The 22873-nt window shown below is 28.3% G+C and overlaps 1 protein-coding gene across 2 annotated transcripts; it reads right to left on the bottom strand.

The window, feature by feature from the left end:
• Positions 1–4262: 4262 nt before the first annotated feature.
• LOC100207496 (pyruvate kinase PKM) lies at positions 4263–21458 on the bottom strand. Of its 2 annotated transcripts, none has more exons than XM_065805581.1 (9): positions 21404–21458; positions 8824–8993; positions 7673–7764; positions 6972–7088; positions 6533–6859; positions 6162–6440; positions 5932–6084; positions 5674–5837; positions 4263–5588 (listed from the first exon to the last, which is right to left on the bottom strand). In XM_065805581.1, the coding sequence occupies exons 1-9, from the start codon at positions 21430–21432 to the stop codon at positions 5249–5251; spliced, it is 1671 nt and encodes a 556-aa protein (XP_065661653.1). In that variant the 5' UTR covers positions 21433–21458; the 3' UTR covers positions 4263–5248. The 2 variants fall into 2 exon arrangements, with proteins under 2 accessions (XP_065661653.1, XP_065661654.1); XM_065805582.1 differs by lacking the exon at positions 21404–21458 and adding an exon at positions 9881–10105.
• Between the last annotated feature and the right edge of the window lie 1415 nt (positions 21459–22873).

Raw genomic sequence — 22873 nt, 5'->3', positions numbered from 1 at the left:
TGCACATGCACGAAATAGCAACAAAAAGATTTTGTATATATTTTCAATGAATTTAAATAAAATTAGCAAGATAAATTTATATTTATCTTTTTTTTAATAAGGATTTAGGTCTCCAAAAAAATTAATGGAGCCTAAAACTTTGACTCGCAAAGTTTTTATTAACGTGGTATGCATAAATAGTGTTACTAGTAATGTAACATTTTAGTATTAATTTTAACTTGAAATTAGATTTTTTTGTTGAAAAAATACTAATATTTTAAAATCGATATTTTTTTAAATATCGATTGAAAAATGGTTTCCCGCATACGATAGAGACTCAAACAGTTAAAATCTTTAGTGCTAATCATCAGTTTTAGCGCAGCAAAAAAAATTTCCCCAAACTTTCTTGACCTTCCAACGCTGCTGACTAAAAATACTATGGTAAGATGAAATCTTTACTAAAAATTCTTTTAATAGTATTTTATAAAGTATGATAAGTTGTACTTTAATTAATATAATGATTTTTCTGTTTAAAAAAAAAAAAACGAAATATCTACGCTCGAATATTCATGGGTCTTATAGTTCATACGAAATATGCTGAATGTTTGGGTAGGGTGGGTTTCTCATTAAGGTGGTAGTCTACCTTAAAATATGAAATTTTCAAAATTTCAAATTGTACTGTTTTACCCAATATCATATACGTAGAAAATGATGGTGATATTTGTTTTTCAAAAAAATATTTACAACTTATATGATTTTATCATTAGATATAGGTGGTATATTTTTTTTTTATAAAAATCGCATAAATTTTGCGATTTCAAAAAAAAAAAAAAAAAATTAAAATCGGATCTTTAAAAAAATTTAAAAAACGAAGCCTACCTGAACTTGTTTTAATCATTGGTAAGCATCTAAAAGTAATCCAGCACATCCACATGTAGTTTTAAAGTATAACCAAAAGTATACCTCGAAATATATTCGAAAAGATTTAATAGAAGCATGCTTTTGCTGCTGGCAGATATACTTTGTATTTATATATTATTATAGTTCTTAATTTACTATAATTTATTTGATTCGTGCTAGAAGTCCTACTTGTGTATTCAGTTAGATGATTATGATTATTATTCAAGTTTAGAAAAAAATAATAAGTATGGAAAATAAAAACTTGATGCTGGAAAAAGACGAAAGGCAGGAGGATCAAGAATTTTCAAAAAACGACGTTTTCATGGCAAAAGTTTTTTTAAAGCTCCTGAACCCAACATTGACTCGGAAAATAGTCTTGTTAATAACATACCTTCAACAAGTAATTTAAATTTTTCAACTTCATCAAAGAAACTTACATTATTAAATCATAAAGCAACAACAGTATCAACAAAACGAACTTCATTACCTAATAACAAATCGAATTTTCCACACTGTTACATCATGTTGGATAGCTTTGTTTTAAAAAGATCATAGATGAAATTGCTATGTGCCCTGAATGTCAATCGAGGAGTATTGAACTTTCTACAGATTTATCAAGAAAGAAAGGACTGTCTGTTTTATTAGAGTTTACATGTACAGCCTCAGTCTGCTCATGGAGTAAAAGGGTTTACAATAGCCAAGAAATTGATGATGAATCTCGTGGGCAATATCAATCGGATGTAAATATGAGATCCATTATTGCTATGAGGGAAATAGGAAAGGGCATGCTGCTTTAACAACCTTTTGTGGTTTTATGAATTTACCTCCACCAATGATAAAAAAACATTTTATGATATTCAAAGGAATATTATGAAATGTTTTTATGTAAAGTTGCTCTAAACTTTATGAATAAAGCAGCTGTTGAGATTAAGCAAGATCTTGGTGAGAACAAGACAGATATTACAGTTTCATGTGATGGCACCTGGCAAAAGCGAGGGTTCTCTTCTTTAAATGGTGTTGTAACTATAATTTCAAGCGATACTGGAAAATGCATTGACTACCGCATTAAATCTAAAGTATGCCATCAATGTGATAAATGGGAAACAAAAAAAGGCACTGATGAATATGATGAGTTTCTTAGTACACATGAATGTAGCATTAACCATAAGGGCTCATCAGGCGCAATGGAGGTAGCTGGAATTGTTGAATGTTTTACATCATCAGAGTCAGACAGAAATTTACGATATGCTTATTGTATTGGTGACGGTGACTCAAAATCTTATCTAGAAGTTGCTAAATGTAATCCAATCAAAAATCTTATTGTCCAAAAGTTAGAATGTGTTGGACACATACAAAAAAGAGTTGGTAGCAGACTTCGTAAATTTAAAGCCACTTATAAACTAAAATTGTCTGATGGGAAAAAAACTTGGTGGAAAAAATCGTCTTACCGAAAATGAAATTAATAAACTTCAAAATTATTTTGGAATTGCAGTACGTCAATGTAATGGTGGAACAGTTTACCAGTTAAAAAAAGCAATTGGTGCAGTACTTCACCATTGCTCAGATGCACTTACATTAGATAGTCGCCACCAATTTGTGCGGCCGTGGCGCAGTGGTTAGAGCGCTTGCTTTATAAGCAAGAGATCCAGGTTCGAAACAACCTCTGGACAAATTTTCGCGTCACGGTAAGGAAGGAGGCGTGAACTTCCTGGTTAAATGCACTTCCGCGGTGCTCTGTGACAAGACCGTAAGAACTTCTCGGGGCACCTAAAATAAAAAATTGAAAAAAATTGAAAAAAAAAATTGTGTCCAAGAACCCCTGAAAGTTGGTGTAAATACCAGTCTGATAAAATAAATGGTACAGCCCTGTATAAAGAAAAACCATGACTACCCATTGTTGTAAGAGACATAATAAAACCAATTTTTCTTAGTTTAAGTGATGATGATTTACTAAGTAAGTGTTTGTATGGGCAAACACAAAACAACAATAAATCGTTAAATGGAATTTGGAAAAGATGTCCGAAGGATATTTTTGTTGCTAGAGACACATTAGAAATTGGTGTCTCATCAGCAATCATAAATTTTAATGAGGGAATAAATGGAGTTTTAAATGTATTTGCTATGCTAAATATGTATAATGGAAAATTTACGCAAGAGTTTTGCACAAATAAAGATTTTGTAAGAGTCGCTAATATGAATCTTAAGTCTACTCCGAAAGTCAAGCTTAAACGGAAAAAAAAAAGAGCCCAGCGTAAAGGATTTGCAGATGCCAATGAAGAAATGGAAGGAATAGTATATGAGACTATATATTTTCGCGCCACGGTACGGAAGGAGGCGTGAACTTCCCTGTTAAATGCACTTCCGCGCTGCTCTGTGACAAGACCGTAAGGACTTCTTGGGGCACCTTAAAATTTAAGAAAAAAAAAAAAAAAAAAGACTGGTCTTTTTTAAATTATTTTTTTCTACGTTATTATACAATTTTTTCTACATTATTATATATAGCGTTTTACTAATTTACAATTTACTAATTTATTGCTTTATGTATTTTTATTCTTTTCTTGTTTTTAAAGTGGTTTTTAAACTTTGAAGTGTTAAAAAAACATTTCTAAAGCCAATAATGATTTGAAACAGTTTGTTTTTCAAAAATAATGCTTTGTTATTGCAATTTGAGTTTTTGGCTTAAATTAGACTTAAAAGAGTTGGATTTTCTTTTTCTTTTCTGTGTTTCTCAAAATAAGGTTTTTTGAAACGGTGCGATAAACAACTTTTCTCAATTAAATGCTATGGACTTGAAATTTGGTAATTGATTCTTTTATATATAATCTATTAGCTGAATTAAAAAAAATTATTTTAACTTTTTTGGTTCTTTAGTTAATTGGGCTCAAAATCTGTATTTTGGGTCTAAATTTTGCTGTCATTTTGAATTATCATTTAAACAAAAACATTTTAATAATAATTTTTTTCCTTAATTAAGCCAATTTAACTTCCTTATTAGATGATGTACAAAAAAATCCAGAACTGTATCTTTAATCATTCTTGAGTTATTTATCGCAGCGTAAATGCCCTTTTTTTGGTCCCGCGGACCAAAAAAAAGTGTTCCAAAACCAATTTTAAAATTTAAATTCCTTAGTTTTGTAAGGTTTTTTATATTGCAGCCAAAAATTGGGTTTTTTTATACAAAATTCTAGGATTTAGGTTTAAAGGTAGACTACCACCTTAAATTATTAATGTAACGCCTTAAGTTATTAATGCAGTTAACTGCAGTTAAATATATAAATATATATGCAGTTAAAGTATATTTATACACGATAAAATGCAAAGTTGTTGTTCATTTAGAAAAAAACATTGCAAACCTCAATAATAACTACATCAATAACAAATGATAAAAGAAAAAATTCCGATTAATCTATAAGTTTACTAATCAATACAATATAAATTTTTACGTTCAACTTCTAATAATATTGGAACATTCCTACAACATAGTCATTCTACATTTACTTTATGACAATCTTTTGAAACAAAATGAAAATCTTTAAAATTCCGTATTGTTCTTTTCCGAGTCAGAATGTGAATATTAGTTGCAGTAGTCACAAATCATCGCGAAAAAAATATAGCTGTGAAAATCATTTTTATAAACTTTTAGAAAAAAAAGTGAAATAAACGTTAAAAGTTCATTTGGAAATGTATAACATTTTGGAGATTTTTTTAAATATACTAATAGTTGATAAAAAAAAAAAACATCTATAAATATGATACATCTATAAATATAATACATGACTTCTAAAGATATAAAGAAAAATTTCTACGAATAAATCTTTTATTAAAGACAATTCTGCAGTCGTTTTTCAAAACAGTATTTCTATAAGATAAACTTTTTCTAATCATATAGAAGTAAATTATTCTTGACTTTGGGAAAACTCTTATTTTTTAATATTTATACTGATTTTTTGCTACCCTCACCTGTTGTAGGAGATGTTTATTAAGTTAGATTTTTTTTTAGTTTTAATAACAGATAATATTGTTCTTTTGAGTAAATAATTTTCTTCTAGTGTTTTCATTTTTTTAAAAAGTTTGAAGTTTTTGGAAAATTCTGACCCTCCCCTACCTTCCTCCAAAATATTAAAGAAAATTAGTACTCCAAATTATTAAAAAATTTAATAGTACCTATCTTATCCATGTATTAGATATATATTGATAAAATCAGAGTTAAGACACTGACATTTAAAAAAAAAAGAAAAGCAAAACTATAAAAAGAAAAGCAAAACTATAAAATTTATATTTGGCAGAGTCACCATTTTATTTTTATTTCAAAGATCAAAGATTTGGTGTTTAGATAATTGCAATAAAGATTTCATCGGATAACCAACTTTTAGGTAGGATTTTCAAAAATAATATTTTTTCTATCTCCGATTACGGAGTCGTCTTGCACTTGCATAATTTGTACTGTATTAGTAGAGGATGCACCCGGATGCCATCCAGAAACAAAAATGATAAAAGATCCTGACTTTATAAATCCCATATCACGTCCTCTAGCAATTCCAAAATCTAAACGGTCATACATATCGTCATGCCATGTTCTGTTACGGTTTGGAAGATAAACTAATGGAAACAAACCACGGTATAAGTGGCAAACACGAGCAATATGCTCATCTCTTGTGATCACAATAATTGGACAACGAGGACGATATTTGGATAGTGTCCAAGCCGTGCTAAAGATTTGAAAAATAATTTTTAAACAAGCAAAAAATTACGTGCCATTTTTTAAAATTGTTTAAAAAAATATATAAAAATTACCGGCCAGACGTCGTGAGTACAATGATAGCGCATGCATTAGTCTTAAATGAAGCCGTAACTGCAGAAATACTAGTTGTTTCTGTGATGTCGGTAAAATCATCTTTACCAGCCCTTTCAAAAAACGAGTCCCTTAAGAATTGAACAGTAGCAGCTTGTCGACATATCTGCAATAAAATTTGATATAATTATAAAATATAATTATAAAAGTATAAAGCATAAATTTTTAAATCTCAACGTAAGAATGAAAAAAATAATAACTTTATGCATTATATCAACGGCTTCTACGGGATATAAGCCATTAGCAGTTTCACCAGATAACATGACACAATCAGCGCCATCAACAACAGCGTTTCCGACATCAGTAATTTCAGCACGTGTTGGACGCGGATTCTTGACCATGGACTCTAACATCTAAAACAATGATTTTTGAAATTAAAAAATGAATTATATATGAAACTAATAAACTGAACCTTGATAAAAATACTGACTTGAGTCGCACAAATGACCGGTTTTCCTGCTCTGTTGCAGCGAGTAATAAGGATTTTTTGCGCCAAAAATACTTTTTCCGCAGGCATTTCCATACCCATATCTCCTCGAGCTACCATGATACCGTCTGATGCTGCTATGATTTCGTCAACATTAACAACGCCTTCGTGGTTTTCAATTTTAGAAATTACTTTGATATATTTGCCTTCTTCGCCAAGTGCTTTGCGTACATCTTCAACATCTGAGGCTTTGCGAATAAATGAAGCAAACACCATATCAACCTGTAATATTTTCATTTTTTTTTAAAGAATAAAAACTATATGGCTTCATTTACTCATATAGCGCGTAAGCTACAGTATTTCAAAATACATACTTTGTTTTTTACTCCAAATTGTAAATCCTGCGCATCTTTTTCTGAAACGGAGGGCAAAGTGATTATAGCCCCAGGTAAGTTACAGTTTTTACGACTGCCTATTGTTGTATCATTTAAAACTTCTGCCAAAAGATTTTTGCTGTCAATGATTTCTTTCACTTCGAGTAAAAAGTTACCATCTGCAATAACAATGTGACCCCCTGGTTTGATAGAAGTAGTAAGATCTTTATAATCTAGATACTGTTGAGTTTCAGAGCACTCACGTTCAAAAGCTGGATCACAAGATACCTTTATAATGCTACCTTTTTTATAAAAAACATCGTTCCCCTAAAAATATTTCATAAAAATAAAATAGTTTATTGATATAAGGTATATGAATTATAAAAATAAAATTTAATGTTAATTTTAACATTTAAACACTTTTTATTATTTTGAGTACATTTTTCATAAATCCAGTTCTAATTTCTGGTCCTTTAGTATCTAAAGCAATCCCAACAACATGTGGTAATGAAGATAAAGCAGCTGCTCTAACATTGTCAATTGTTTTTTGGTGGTACTAAAATAAAAATTTGAATAATTTCATTACTATATACTTCATTAAATTGTTACATAAAGTAAAAAAAAAATTGAAATATAACAGATATGTAGATTAATATCGTTAAAACAGAGTAAAAACAAAATGATATTTTTAATTAATACTTTTGCATATTTATTATAATTTGTTTACAATTTTTACCTTTTTAGACTATTTATTGTTCTACATTTGTAGGGGTTTACTATATATAAATAAAATCAGAATAATTTTATTTATATTTAATAATTTTTTACATTAACACAAAAACAAAATACGCAAAAAAAAAATGCTTCTTTATTGAAGTTTTTTAAGAAAAACTTCCAAACAACTTAATTTCTTTGAAACAACTATAGCAAAGGTAGAATTATCAAGCTAAACTTTTTTTAAACTTAGAAACATATGCTACTTGATTTTTAGACAGCAACGATTCTGTAATTTGAAGCTAGAAATTTGCAAACTGGGTTGCAGATGAGTTTTAGCAAAGAAAACAATTTGTTAAATTAAAAAATTTGCAAAACAAAAATTTATGAAATTAAAAAAACTGCAAATTAAAATGATTTATTTACCTCATAGGTTCCATGGGAAAAGTTTAAACGAGCAATGTTCAACCCACTTTCTATAAGCTTTTTCAAGGTATCAACACTTTGAGAAGATGGACCTTCAAAATATCACTAATTATCAAAACTTTATATGAAAGTAACAAATTATGTATAAAAGTTTTAGTATAAAGTTTTACACCAAAAAAATTAACAAGATAATAAATAAAGATTTGTCATCACATCATGGTGAACAAAACTGTTTAAAGAAAATTGAAAGAAACTGAAAAACACATGTAGAAGATTTATCCTTAATATTTTAATATAAAAAAAGTATTAAAAAAAGTTTAAGTATTTTAGATGAAATATAAAAACTTTTAAAACTTTCTAAGAACAAAAAATGCATTTAATCATTTTAATTATTCATGGATATATTTAAATATTGTATATATACTGCTTAAATACATTATATACTACTATATTATTTAAACCTGCAATATGATTTTTGATTGCGGTTTTTTATTCTTGGAAAAGTTGCACTTCATAATGTATGAACAATCCATTTTATCTATTGTTTAAATAGATTATAATGACATTACATTATATTTTAATTTTTTAACTATTTGACTGCAGCCAAAAATAATACACATATAATATGAATATTATTTTTGGCAGCAGCCGAATTATTAGAAAATTAAAGTATTATATAGAAATATTATTTTACTATGTATGGTGTATTTATTTATATATATATATATATATATATATATATATATATATATATATATATATATATAATATATATATATATATATATATATATATATATATATACACACATATAAATATAAATATGCATATATATATATATATATATATATATATATATATATATATATATATATATATATATATATATATATATATATATATATATACATATATATATACATATATATATATATATATGCAGGGGCACCAAGAGCATTTACGCCGCCTGGGACAGCAACCATGATTGGCACCGTTAAAATTTTTTAAATTTTCATATATTATTAGTGAATGACCATTTTTTTTTTTTATACCTTCTTTTTTATTGGCGCCCCTTAGATATCTGCTGCCCAGGACTGTCCTTTTTGCCCCCACCTTTCGATGCCCCTGTATTTATGTAGCAAAAATATTACCTATTGTACATATTATTCCTGTTCCTCGAATTACAGTTGGAGGATGATCAATATTTAACAGACTTAAATATTCTCCTCGAGTTCTTGCACTTGGATGTGGAACTTGATCAGTTTCTGCTTTATACTCAAAACGAGCTTTTGCACCAGACATTTTAATATAGTAGACAGAACTATATGCAAAAAGTTGAATAATATATAAAAGATTGTAGAGCAAAAACTTTTGGGGTACAGTGAATCATTTCAATAGATTATATTATTAATAATGTGCATAATTGGCTATTTTTTATAAATTTTGGACTAGTAAAAAAAATATAAAAGTAAAGATTTTTAATTTATTACTTGCATTATAATTAATTTATTAAAACTTATGACATTATATTATGCCATAAATTTCTGTTCAAATGTTTTTTTATTCTTTGTTTGTGTAATTTATTCTTGGATGAATTCACATTAAATACACACTTAATTGCACTACAAGTCTACTAAATACACAATAAAACTGTTTTCTTTCACTTCAAAGATTTTAAAAGTAGATAATTATTATATTAAAATGTAAAATAATTTAAAATAAAGCATTTTTCGAAAACTACAATTTGCCAAAAATTTTTGTTATTATTATTTTATTATTAAGTTTTCATTATAATCTATTAGATAACTTTTTTGCTTTGATGAGTAGTTTTCAAAACAGAAATATTTAAATTAGTAATCTATGAGTAACTTTTAAATATTTCTATTTTGAAAACTACTCATCAAATTAGTAATTTGAATAGCCCTTACAAACTACATTCTTTATTTTACATTGCTATGCAACGCTTAACTTGCACAAATCCCACTCTTTATATATCTTAAACTAATATAGTTAACTTCTTAGTTTTTAATTCTTTAGTTTTTAGCTTTTTAGAAAAAGACTTTACAATACTAAGTAAATGTCATTTAATGATATTCACTATTTTTTTATACTTTTATATTTATACTTAATCAATAATATATGATATTATATTACTTATGAATGATGTTAAAGAGTAAATATCATATAATGATATTTATTAATACTTACACTTCTTCAATAAGATGTTATGATATTTGCTATTTACTATTTAAAATAGTATATCATTATATGATATTTACAAGTATTGTAAAGTTTATTACTTTACAATAACAAGTAATAATCATAATTGTTGTTATACAAAATTTAACAATAACTTAAATAGCTAATATGTTTTTCCAAAACATTTCAAGCGTAGTAAAGCAATGACTCTCAGTCAGTCGACCAGCATTAATTGTTTGTAAAAAATCTAATTTATTTTGACGTGTCAAATTGTGTAGGACTTGCTCATTTTTGCGTTTCAAATACTTATATCGCATTGCGAAAAAAATGAGCGAGTCCTACACTATTATTTTGACAATTAGATAAATAAATTGAAAATAGTTTCGATCTTTTAATAACAATTTAACCTTGGATTAGGGTCGACCATAAATTACGCAACGCTAAATTTATTTAAAAAACAGAAGTAGGAGCTCTTTTACGCGGTGGTTTTATTGTTATTTTGATTTTTCATTTAACTATGGCTTTATTAATTTAACTATGGCTTATTTAACTATGGCTTCATTTAATTATGGCTCTGCGAGGGAAAACATTTGATCTCTTTTGTTTTGTTTACTAGTGAAATTTAGCGTTGCGTAATTTATGGACGATCCCTATTAGTAACCAGACTAGTCTATGGATAGACTTACAACACAGACATAGACAATTCTGTATGTTGTAATGGACACAACAAATGTTTAATTTTTTGTCCTTGTGTCTATCAAATTTTTGATGGTGTCCTAAGATTGCTCAGTTAAAAAATAATTTTCACTTCATAAGTCTACAAAGCATAATTTTTTGTCTATTTGGTGTCTATGATTTTGTCTAAATTTACTTGATTTCATAAAACCAGAAATCTTTCATTACCGTATTATTTGAAGATTATTATGTAGTAAATTTATAATATTAAAAAAATATTGAAATGACATCATAACTCCAAATGACGATCATTGCCCATGATTAATTATTGTTTAAAACTTGCGTACATATTCATCAAAAAAATGAAAGTAAAAAACATTTTTCTTTTTCACTATTGTTTTATTCACAAACCTAAATAAATTTTAACACCTATTGGAATCTTCTACTTACTAATCCACATTTTATAAAGGACAACTCCTTGATCACATATTTTTAAAATAATTTTATTGAAGGTGATAAAGATTTTAGTGACTAAGGAAAATTTTTTAAATGATAAACTTACCTTAAACTTTTTTGAAGTAATCCCAAACTGAAGAGGGCATTTTAAAAATAAATTTTCACGCACATTCACTGAGAATTGAAAAACAACTGAACTGAGTAATTAATGAACTTCAATTGAGCACAAAATAGTCTATTTTGAGGTTTTTAAATAGACATTAACTTTTTAATCAACAGCACACGCTGGACAAAAAATTAAAAAATGAACTTCTGTTAGAAAAATTGTATTTTTAATTTTGTGCTCGTTTTCAGTTTTTGAAACGATGCTGCAGTGAAAATTTAATTACTCGTTATAAGTCCAAATTATATATTAAATAGATCTTCTATACCTCATTAAAAAAATCGAGATTGTTCATTTAGTGTCCGTTTTTAAAATGATTGTCTAGAAAGACAAACATTTTTTATAGACAATTCATTTTTGATAGTTGTAATTAAAATTGTTGCAATTAGTGCTTTGTCGAAGTCTATTTTTGTCCTTTTATAATAAGTCCATTAGAGATTGTCTGGTTGCTAATCCCTATACCGATGAATAATTTTTCCGTAAAGGCGAATAGTAGAGTATTGCGATATCACTACCGAACTATTGAAGAAGTATCAAAAAACACCGAACTATCGGTAGTAATTATATTGAAAGTGCGATATCAAAAAATTCAATTTCAATATCGAGTGTTTGAAAGTGAAAACATTTTTCCCAATAATTAAAATTGTTCCCATCACTACCAAAGTTCCTTTAGTCAAAAAAAAATTGGTAATAATGATAACACGAATTTCTTGAAATAAATTTAATTAAAAATATTTTGTCCTAAATTAAAAAACTTCAGAGCATAATAATTTTACCTGAACATTTGACATTTTATTAAAATTAAATTATGTAAATTTTATTTAAAATAATTCTCCATTAAAATTTTTATTAAAATTGAATTATACAGTACAATCTCTATAATTCGAATCTCCTTAATTCGAAAACCTCTGTAATTCGATTAAATGCAAAGTCACCGTGAAATTCGTTTAAGAAAAATCAATATTCTATAATTCGAAAATCTCTCTAATTCGAACTTTTATTTTTACCCATAAAATTCGAATTAGAGAGATTCTACTGTATTAAATAAATTTCATACAATAATTAATTTTCAATTATTTTTATGATTTAATTTTCAAAAATAAGCACCAAGCTAGGCAGCACCACAGGACTAAAGTTTCATCTTCGAAGCTGCCACAAAAACATTTTTAACAGCATTGAAAATGACAGAAAAAAGCGATCATCTGAAACTACAACTGAAGCATTGGCAGTTGAGACAATTGGTAAAGCAGTTCAGATTGTTGAAGGAGGTAAAAAAATGAAAATGGACATTTCTTATTGCAAAGTAAAAACAAAATTTTCCTCAAATGATAAGCGACTGCTCAAGACAAGATGGAATAGTGGGTTTATGTGCATGATCTCTATTTTAAATCTCAAACCAGCATTGGAAGCTATTATAAGTAGCAACTTGAAAACTGATGACATTTTAAGATCGCTTATCCCTACGCAAGAGCTTTTTAAAGTGATTCAAAAAATTGTTCCAATTTTATAAGTGTTCAGTGACTTCACAGATGTTGCGTCTTCAGAAAAGTATCATACAGCTCATCTAATTATTCCTGTATGTTTGATATTCAAGAAAAAATTAAACTATTAATTTTACAAAGCGATACCATCACAACTAATTTAGTGTCTAAACTAATATCAAATCTCAGCAAAAGGTTTCCAGAATGTGCCTCAGGTTTAAGCAATAATGCATTAGCTCATTTCCTTGACCCCAAATTTAAAGGTCACTTCCAAGACTTGGAAGAGAGAGTCTTACTATTTCACAGTTGAAAAGATGTGCTTTAGGAAATGAGCAAGCCCAAGAGATGCACTCCTTCAAGAGATGATGAGCCACAACAGCCAAGAATTACCTCACTTTTACACGTCTAAAACATCACCATTTGAAACTGAAATAGAAGCGTACAAGCAACTAGGCTTTTTACCAAAAAGTTTTGACGTTTTAAATTGGTGGAAGATTCACTTTCCTCAACTACCTCTTTTGGCAGGAGTAGCCAGAAAAGTTTTATGTATTCCAGCATCATCAATGTCATCTGAGAGAGTATTTTCACAAGCAGGAAACATGTTACGTGCAAAAGAATATTGTTAAAATTAGACACAATTGAAAAAATTGTTTACATTAAACAAAACATTTCAAAAGCTGTTATTAAGAAGTGGTCAGTTCAAGTCATGTCAAGAAGGCGAGCAGAAAATTGATGAAGACTTTGATTTGTACTTTCATTAAAATTTTCTGGTTTAAATAAAAATGCCATTTGAAAATACTTTTTCTGATTCTTTCATAAACTGGGGCTCAATAAATCACTTTTTTTGTCTCATCAAAATCGTTTATTGATATATGGCACTGATATTTTGCCGATTAAGTGGAGCATTTGTAAAGTTAATGGGTTTAAATACTGTAAATAGCAAGTTCTTTTAATTGTTTGTTTTAAGTTTTGGTTATAATTCTTCAAAAAAAAAAATAGTCAAACGAGTTTTTATGATATTGTATGAATTTTTTAAAATTCATTGTTTTTATATCTCACAAGTGTTGAGGACTTAAGTTTGAACTACCTTTATTTTTATTAATAAAATATTAAAAAAAAAAAAAACCAATGTAATTTTGATCAAGCCTTGATACATATTTTGTCATTGGGGAAATAAAAACCAATTTAGAAATGATAATTTTTTTCAAAAGAGTGGAGTGTTGTAAAAAATATAAACAATCATTTAAGATAGTATATTTTGTCTTGTAGGCGGGCTAACTAAAAGAGGCGTTTGGTTCTTTTGATAGTGGCGATAATTTAAGTCTTCAGTATCAAACACTTTCAAAAAATACCGTTCAATACCGAACTTTTGAAAGTGTTTACATTTAAAAAACTTACTTTTAATTTCAATATCATAACTTTGGTAGTGACTGGTTATTAATACCGACCAGAATATAATACCAACTTTTCTCACTACCGCAATCCTATTTTTTTCCTTAGACATAGGCGCCCGCGGGATTTTTTGATGTTTTAGATAAAACACTTCCACACATTGTGCAAACTCCAAACTTAAGTATGTTCATACTTATTCCGAATGAAGAGGCCTTGCAAAAATTTGGGATGTCAGAGGCCTGAGAACAAAAAAGTCCTAAAACGTTTGTCCCGCTTCCCAAACGTGAGGGCACTGATGTAGTAAAATTTTCAACTTTACTATTTTAAATTTAATTAGATTTATCGACAGATTTTAAATTTTGTAGAAAAATATTGTAAATTACAAAAGTTATGATCATGAAAATTTTCCAACTCCCCAAAATAAGGGGGTGTAAATTTTGCATGGTCACAACTATTATAATTTACAATATTTTTTTCCGAAATTTAATATCTGTTAATAAATTTAAATTTAGTTTAAGATAGTAAAGCTAAAAATTTTACTACACTAGCGCCCTCGCGTTAGGACAGGGGGGCAAGCGTTTAGGGCTTTTTGTTCCCAGGCCTCTGCCATTCCAAATTTTTGCAAGGCCTCCTCATTTGGCATAGGTATGAACATACTTAAGTTTGCACAATTGTGAAAGTGTTCTATCTGAAATATCAAAAATTCCTGCGGGCGCCCATGTGCTTATATGCTTATAAATTTGTTTATCTGACATCAATTAAGTGTTGATTTTTTAGCAAATTATCGGACTTTCGATTACAACTACCCGTTTTTTAATAAGTCTTACTGTTCCTTTTAAAACCTAACTAATGTGTCACCTAGTCTAGTTGGGGTAAGTTGAGCAGCTTTGAAAATATATAAATAAAACTGAACTTTCGAACACAAATAACCAACTTTGATAAAAATAATTTAAGATACATACTTTAAAAATATTTTTAAAATTAGTAATTTTTAAATTGAGCTTCAAAACTCAAGATAACTGAATAAGATATTATTTTTATATTTTATGACGCTATCTTACTATTTAATTTTTTCTCTTCTCATACTTACGTCGTTAAAGTGTATAAAATATAAAGTTTATAAATTAAACACACGCTTACGTTAGTGAAAGTTTTATTGATGATTCACCCAAGTTTCGTACCATGCATATTCATTCATTTGTTGATTGCTCAACTTACCCAATACTATTGTTCAACTTATCCCGCTGGGGCAGGTTGAGCTGCTCCGCAAGCTGTTGGCATTATCTTTTTAAAAAAAAAATCAAAAAGGATACTTTTTTCTTGGAAAATTTTTAGCAGATTAAATTATCTTTCAAATAGTAGAAAAATTATATAAATCCGAAGCACCGTTCATGAGATCTTTAAAACTTAGTAAAAATTGCTCAACTAGCCGCGCTCTACCTTACTTTTACATAACAGTAATGTTGATTGTTATAAAAATTACTTTTACTTTCACATAACAGTTATGTTGATTGTTATAAAAATTACTTTTACTTTCACATAACAGTAATGTTGATTGTTATAAAAATTGCGCTATTTAAAAATCGAGTTAGTGCAAAGTTGAGTTTAGGTGCTCATCAGGTTGATTTCTAAAACAATCAACTGAGAAAGAATGTAATATGGAACATGCTCAAGCAGAGGTGTAAGCATGATTTTTTTGATGTTCTTGATATTACACTTTCAGGCATATCAGGAATATCAAAACCTCAGAAAATATTTTATGGTCATTATTTTGGAACATTAAAAAATGACTAAATAAAACTTATAAAAATCAATAAGTTTAAATTTTGGTACAAAAGTATTATTAACTCATTGCCCTCACATTTTTGGCATTTTTGTTCCAATCACCACAATTTTTGGCAAAACGTTTTCAATATCATAAGGATGTAAATACTTAAGTTTAGAATTTGCAGAACGGAAAGTCTGATATCCATCGCCACTGTCCCTCAAAAATCCATCGCCACTGTCCCTTTTCCTTTAACCTTTATGCCAAAAAATAGTTTAAAGTGAAATTGCAATCAGAAAAAGAGAATAAACTCTAGATTTAATATCTATCAGCAAAACACTTCTCCAGAAAACAGACGTCTGTTTACTATTGCTAGAAATAGTTGTAAAAAGTTTTGTCTAACGCCGAAGTCCGCTATTCTCAGGCCACAAAATCTCAAATTTCATGTCAAAAATTAGGCTCTCGTGACTTCTGGAAAACCTTTAACAGTATCAATAATCAGGGAAAATCTGTCATTCTACTTCTCTTGTATGATTCAGATTTTGTCACCTCACCTAAAGACAAAGCTGAATTATTTGTTAAGACCTTTCCCTAATACCATCTCATGATTCCACTAGTTGCGTTCTGCTTGATATAGCCAACAAACAGGTTGATCAGTTACTTTACATTCGTACCACTCCTGCTTCTGTATCTAAAGTGATTTCCTGCTTAGACTCTTCTACAAGTTGTGGCTCGCAAAATATACCTGTTATAGTCTTGCAAAAGTGTTCTCCGGAGAGCTCGTCTATACTTTCAAAAAGCGGCATCTGTTATCCCTATTTTCAAAAATTCTGGAGAGCGATTTGACTTATCTAATTACCATCCCATTAGACTTCTTCCTATCATAAGCAAGGCTTTCAAATCTTTAATTAACAAACATTTAATCTCTCATCTTGATCTAATAGTAATAACCGATAGGTTTTATCGTGCATTAGATAGATACGGAGAGGTTAAGGCTATTGCTCGTCTATAGCTTTTGATAAAGTTTGCTGGTCTTCTCCATAAGCTTTCTTCTTACGGTGTATCAGGTAACATCTTTAAGATTATTGAACCCTTCTATTCCAACCGTAGTATAAAAGTTGTCCTTGATGAACAGCTTTCTTCTTCATATCCTGTAACTTCAGGGGTTCCTCAAAGTTCAATTCTTGGCCCTATACTCTTTTTAATTTACATTAACGATCTTTCAGATATTCTCACATCTAAGGTGGCATTGTTCGCAGATAATACTACCATTTATTTTTGTCTTAATAAGAAGCCAACACTCTCTAATTGCTTGGAGGGAGCATCTGAGTTTAAAAAGGAACTCACTTCTGCTACAGCATGGGCTCACAGTGGCTGGTGAACTTTAATTCAGATAAAACTCAATTTTTATCAACCAATCGTTATCGCAATAATTTAGATCTTCTTATATTTATGAATAATAATGTACTCGATGAGTCATCTATCCTTCATCTTCTCGGATTAACTCTTACTTCCGATTTTTCGATGGAAACTGTATATCAAATTCATTGCAAAATTAGCATCTGCTAAGATTGCATCACTTTATTATGCTGGACACTTTCTTACTCCAGATTCTATTCTTTATCTCTATAAATCTCAAATCCGTCCTTTAATGGAATACTGTTGCCATATCTGGGGTGGATCTTCAAATGATGCCCTTTTTTTTAAAAAAAAAGGTGCAAAAACGCATAATAAACATAGTTGGACCTGGTTATTTTTCTTCTTTTTATTGGAGGTTTGCTGCAAGTCCATAGTTGGACTTGCAGCAAACCTCCAATCATTATGACATCGTCATAATGTTGCTTCTCTTTCTCTTTTCTACAAATACTATATTGGGCACTGCACTAAAAAGCTAGCGTCTCTTGTACCATTTACTGAATTTCATTCTCGTGTTACTCGTCATTCAATTAAGTCTCATCCTTTTCTGTGACTGTTCGTAAGTGCTCCAAAAACTCTTATTCGTCTAGTTTTTTCCTCAAACATCTGTTCTTTGGAATTTGCTTTCTTCATTTTTCTTTCCTGATTCATATAATTTTCAATCTTTTAAGTCGTCTGTCAATCGTTATCTTGCTCTATAAACTTGATTTTTTACTCTTCCAGTAAATTCCAACTCTAATAGTGGTTGCTCGCAGCCTTGTTGGAAGTGAAGTTGTCGGAAAAAAAAAAAAAGATTTTCTAAGTTTTAATTTATTAACTTTTAGCTTCCTGGTCCACACAATGACTGCTCTCATTCTATTAGTCATCTGAAATGGCTTAAGGGTCAATACTAAATTTCTACATAATTCGGTGACAACTCACCAATGTTAACTTTTCCAAATTGTTGGAAGGATTGTTTTTACATATTGTTTTTTATTGTTTTTGGAGTGCGAGCTACGTGCTTTCATAGAAAAGCTTCGTGTTAAGGATTATACTCTATTTTATTGACATCAATTTTAAAGACCTGTGGGAAGTAATTTTACCACAGGACCTTAAAACTCAGTATTCCATAATATTGGTCCATCAATTACTTTAATTAGCTGGCGCATAAACATCTTTTTGAATGAACCATGCACGCCCTATGGCACTTGTGACCTAACATCTTTTAAAGAAGCGCTATTACACCACCTTTAAAAATTATTTAATTATTTAGAAAACCTTTTTTTTTACATTTTAAAATTCCTATATGCAATGATTTCAGATAAAGCATAGATAAAGATCTAAGTTTGTCACACTGTGACATGTGCCACTGAAAATAACATTTTTCATTCTAGCTTTAGTATTTAGTTATTCTAAAGGTACTAGTCATTCTATAGCACTTAGTTTTAATTAAAATTAATAAAGCTACTGTGATTTTGGTGATTTTAAAAATAATAAAAACGAATTAATTAGTCCAAACATGATTTTTAATATAATGACGTTTTATAATACATACATATACATCATAATAAAATATATGCTTGTGCATTAAATTTAATGTACTTATCCTTAATTTAAAGTTATAAAGTTATTTACGCTTATTTTTGCGTCAAGACTTTTTTTTAACATCCTAAAAGATATGTTGGTGTAGGTGTTAACAGGTTAAATTAAAGCATTTACAAAAAAACGTTACATTCATCAAAGCAAAAATTATCACACATACAAAATGATATAAATAGTACTAAATTTTACTATGCCATTATTTTTTTAATATAAAAGTTTCCAAATTTGTAATAAATGAATGACTTGTACATGCGATCAACTAATGCAGGTAATCGTACCAAAAAACATCTTAATAAAGACGTCTAGAAGATGTTATTAGAAGATATTTTAAAAATATCTTTACGAAAACCTAAAGATGTTTTTAAAACATCCTCTTGATCTTTTTTTTCTTCTCAATATGCTCTTTAAATTAAAGAAAATATTGAGAGAAAAAAAATATCAGAATTTCTTTATCTAAAATTTTATCAGTAATATATTTTTTTTTATTTCAAGAAGATTTTTAAGCATGAGAGATGTTTGTTAGCTCTCGCAAATATCATTCTTGCTTACAAAACTTTTTTTACGCTCGGTAAAGCTGTTCAAAAAAAAATATGTCCTCCCCTAACTTCACCTTGTCAATGAGCAACTATTGTTAAACAACTCGCAATGAAGTTTAAAATTTTTTTATATTTTTATTTATTTTTTTAGATACTCTACCAACACGCAGACCTAAATAGCTCCACTTGTTAATGGAGAATTTTTCGTCAATAAGAGCGTTAATTTTTTATTAATTAATGACGAAAACTTATTGACAAAACAACTTTTATCAAGTAGTTTTTATCTGTTTATGTAAAAAAACATGAAAAAATTATCTTGATACTCAAAGCATTACATTGCATTAATATTTAAGTTAACTATATACTTTAGTGCGTGACACTAACAATGCTCTTTGTTTGAATAACCTTTATGAAATTTGTAAAGACAAAAAGTTGGAGGATGAAACAAACCTTGATATAGAAATGACTTGGTCTTATTAGCAGAAAGTTACAAATCTTAAAAAAACTAAATACCTTGAACAAACTATTAAATATGACAAGACTATAACCCGAGCAACGTTGGAATTGTTGGGGCCAACATCGCCTCTACGTTGGCCCAACATGTTGGGCTGTTTCGGAAGTTTGTTATTGTTATTTGTAAAATGCAACCTAAGCTTCTCTTGCATTTTTTTATGCATTTTAATTAAAGAGCTATGAAGATTGAAATAAAAACATTGAAAAATTTTGTTGTGACGTTTTGTTGTGATACAAGTTGATTTTGCAGAAAATTTATAATGAACTTATAATGTCTTTCAGGTATACAATGCTTGTATAAAAATCAATCCGCAAAAGTAGAAATCGAATTAAAAGGGATTCTGAGCTAAAATCATTTTTAATTTAGAGAAATTTGCGTATTTGTATAGGTTTTAAAATTCCTATTAGTAATTCCAAGTTTAAGTTTTTGAAGTGCACGAAGCTCCAAATATTAGACTTTTTAAGGAAGGCATAGCAATCTAAAAATTAGGTTGTGTCAGAAGTAAAATTTTGGAAGCAAGAGTTAATAGCATTGTAATAGCAGTGGACCTATATAGGCATTTTTTAGTGATTCATTGAAATTTTGCCCATCGGTTACTTAGTGGACCATTTGTTGTAGCCGTTATAAATGGCAAGCCGATAATTTTCCGTCATTTTAATAGTGGCTAGTCATCGGCTAGCCACTTTTGGTGGCTGCCACTAATGGTCCACTAAGTAACCGATGAGCAAAACTACAGCGGTCCTCACAAAATACCTATATAGGTCCACTAAAAACCGCTATAGCATATTTGCAGGGTATATGTTTGGTTTTTTTTATTTTATTTTCTTAGCTTCTGAAAAAAATCTTATATAAAAAAGTTATATAATTTGTTATTTTTTTCAGAAGCCAGGAAAACAACATTGAAAAAAGCTCACAGTGTTGTATAGTTTTACCAAAGCATATATTGACATTAATAAATGATGCAAAATAATGGTTTCTTGAATCCAAATAAACATTTAAAGGAAGTTATAGAAGGCAGTGAAGAAACGTCATTAAAGAAATAAGGCCGTTCTAGCACTTCATCAAATGGAACAAAAATTTAAACAAAGGAAGTAAGCAACGAAATGCACTACTTTAGTTTTAGATTAATATTTTTGACAGCCACTTTACACATTAAATCAAAGTAAATTAACCAATAAGAAGCAATAAGTATCAAAAAAAAAAGAGGTTTAGTTGAAGATGGTTAAAAACTGATTTAGCTCATCAGTTTTTAAGCATCTTCAACTAAAAATTTTTATTGTATAGCGTTTATTCTACATACGTGAAATAAGCCTAATACGCTTATTTTAAGATGGTAGAGATGCAAATATATTACTTTCTGAAATTCGTCATTGCAACATTTTTTAGTTTAATCATTATTTGCCTACCTTTAATCCGTACCACCTTAATAAGTGAAATAAACAAAAAATTATATTATAGTTAAATATATCTTATTACTGTAGTTATATAGTGTAAGGCCTTCTTAGTTTTATTAAAAAAAAACAAAAATCATAAATAAATTAAAAAGTACTTACATTACTGAGTTTCGGATTTCAATGTTCATTTCGGGAAAATTAAGTTTTATTATAGGGGTTAAGATTGGCTTAAAAATAATTTATGCAGATTGAGCTGTAAATAAATCAGTTCAGCATTGTTACCATGCATACCAAACACTTATTTGTTAATGTTCATTCGTATTGAGATTCGTATGGTTTAATGAAATGCTATTGGGGGAATTATCTTTGACGATAGTAGTTCAGTTTTTATTAGGTATAAAAGGTCCATGCCATTTATACCTAATAAAAATGTTTTTTTTTATAAAATCTTTAAAAAATTTTTTTTATTTGTATATTACAAAACCATAATTAAAGACATAATATAATATATAAAACCATATTTAAAGACATGTAAAAAAAAAAAAAAAAAAATAACACGTAAAAATAGTTTTACATGTCTTTAATTATGGTTTATAATATACAAATAGAAATATTTTTTTGGATGATTTCATGAAAAAAAAATTTTTATTAGGTATAAATGGCATGGACCTTTAATACCTAATAAAAACTGAACTATATTAACTATATATAACTGTATATTATACAAATAAGTTTTTTTTTAAATCAATTTCTCCTTTTACATAGTAAAAACTTAGCGATTTCCATTTTTTATTAAACTTTTTATAAACTTTAACTAGCTTTTCAACCATATATAACATGATATAGTTTTAATAACAAAAAATAGTTAAAAAATTAATTTCATTCATTAGGAAATTTACTTAGTTACGCCCATAGCAACTTCTTTTTGATATATTTATCTAAGAACTAAATTTTAATTAGTCGTTTTTAATTTTGGGTTTGTATAATTATTAAACTACTTGAAAGCCAATAATATAATTTAAAACTTAATTTCTCAATTGTACTTTTTTGTCTGACTGCAAACAGCAAATTATTCATATCTTTTTAACCAAATATGCAATTAACTTCAAATTTTCAGGGTTGTTTCTTCATAGATAGAACTACAATACTTTACTAAATCTAACCTTAAACTTGTTTCCATTTGAATATGTTTATATTTTACCACAGGTAAAATATAAATATATTCAAATGGAAGTCCATCATTGTGGTAAGTTTTAACTTATAATGTCATAAAAAAGCTGAGAAAAAGTAGTTTTCTTTTTTATTGATTTTTTTGCATTTAATGCTGAATCAACATAAAAAAGGGTAATTAAATTTTTATTTCAGGATTTTAAATTAATTAAGCATTATTTAGCCTTGCTACTAATTTTAGTATGTAGAAAAAGTTAGAAATCGAAAAATATTTTTTTTACCATATAATCACAATAAAGTTAACTAAAAATTTCCAGATGATTCTACAGTGTTTCCTACTTTACTTTGCTTTTTACATTAATCAAAAGCAATATAAAAAATCTAGCTGCACAAAGTTGCACAATTTTGTTTAACTTGCATATGAAGCTTTGCTTGGTTGTTAAAAAAATAATATAAAAT

The sequence above is a fragment of the Hydra vulgaris genome, chromosome 09, assembly GCF_038396675.1.
Source record: "Hydra vulgaris chromosome 09, alternate assembly HydraT2T_AEP".
NCBI classification, from domain to species: Eukaryota; Metazoa; Cnidaria; class Hydrozoa; order Anthoathecata; family Hydridae; genus Hydra; species Hydra vulgaris.
This window is presented reverse-complemented; position numbering and strand designations above follow the sequence as displayed.

Excerpts from the sequence above, each read along its gene's own strand:
- LOC100207496 (XM_065805581.1), bottom strand. The coding sequence starts at position 21,432 with ATGAACATTGAAATCCGAAACTCAGTAAT. Across the intron at positions 6,441-6,532 it reads AATTTGGAGTAAAAAACAAA|GTTGATATGGTGTTTGCTTC; the intron begins GTATGTATTTTG and ends AAAATATTACAG. Across the intron at positions 5,589-5,673 it reads GTACTCACGACGTCTGGCCG|CACGGCTTGGACACTATCCA; the intron begins GTAATTTTTATA and ends TCAAATCTTTAG.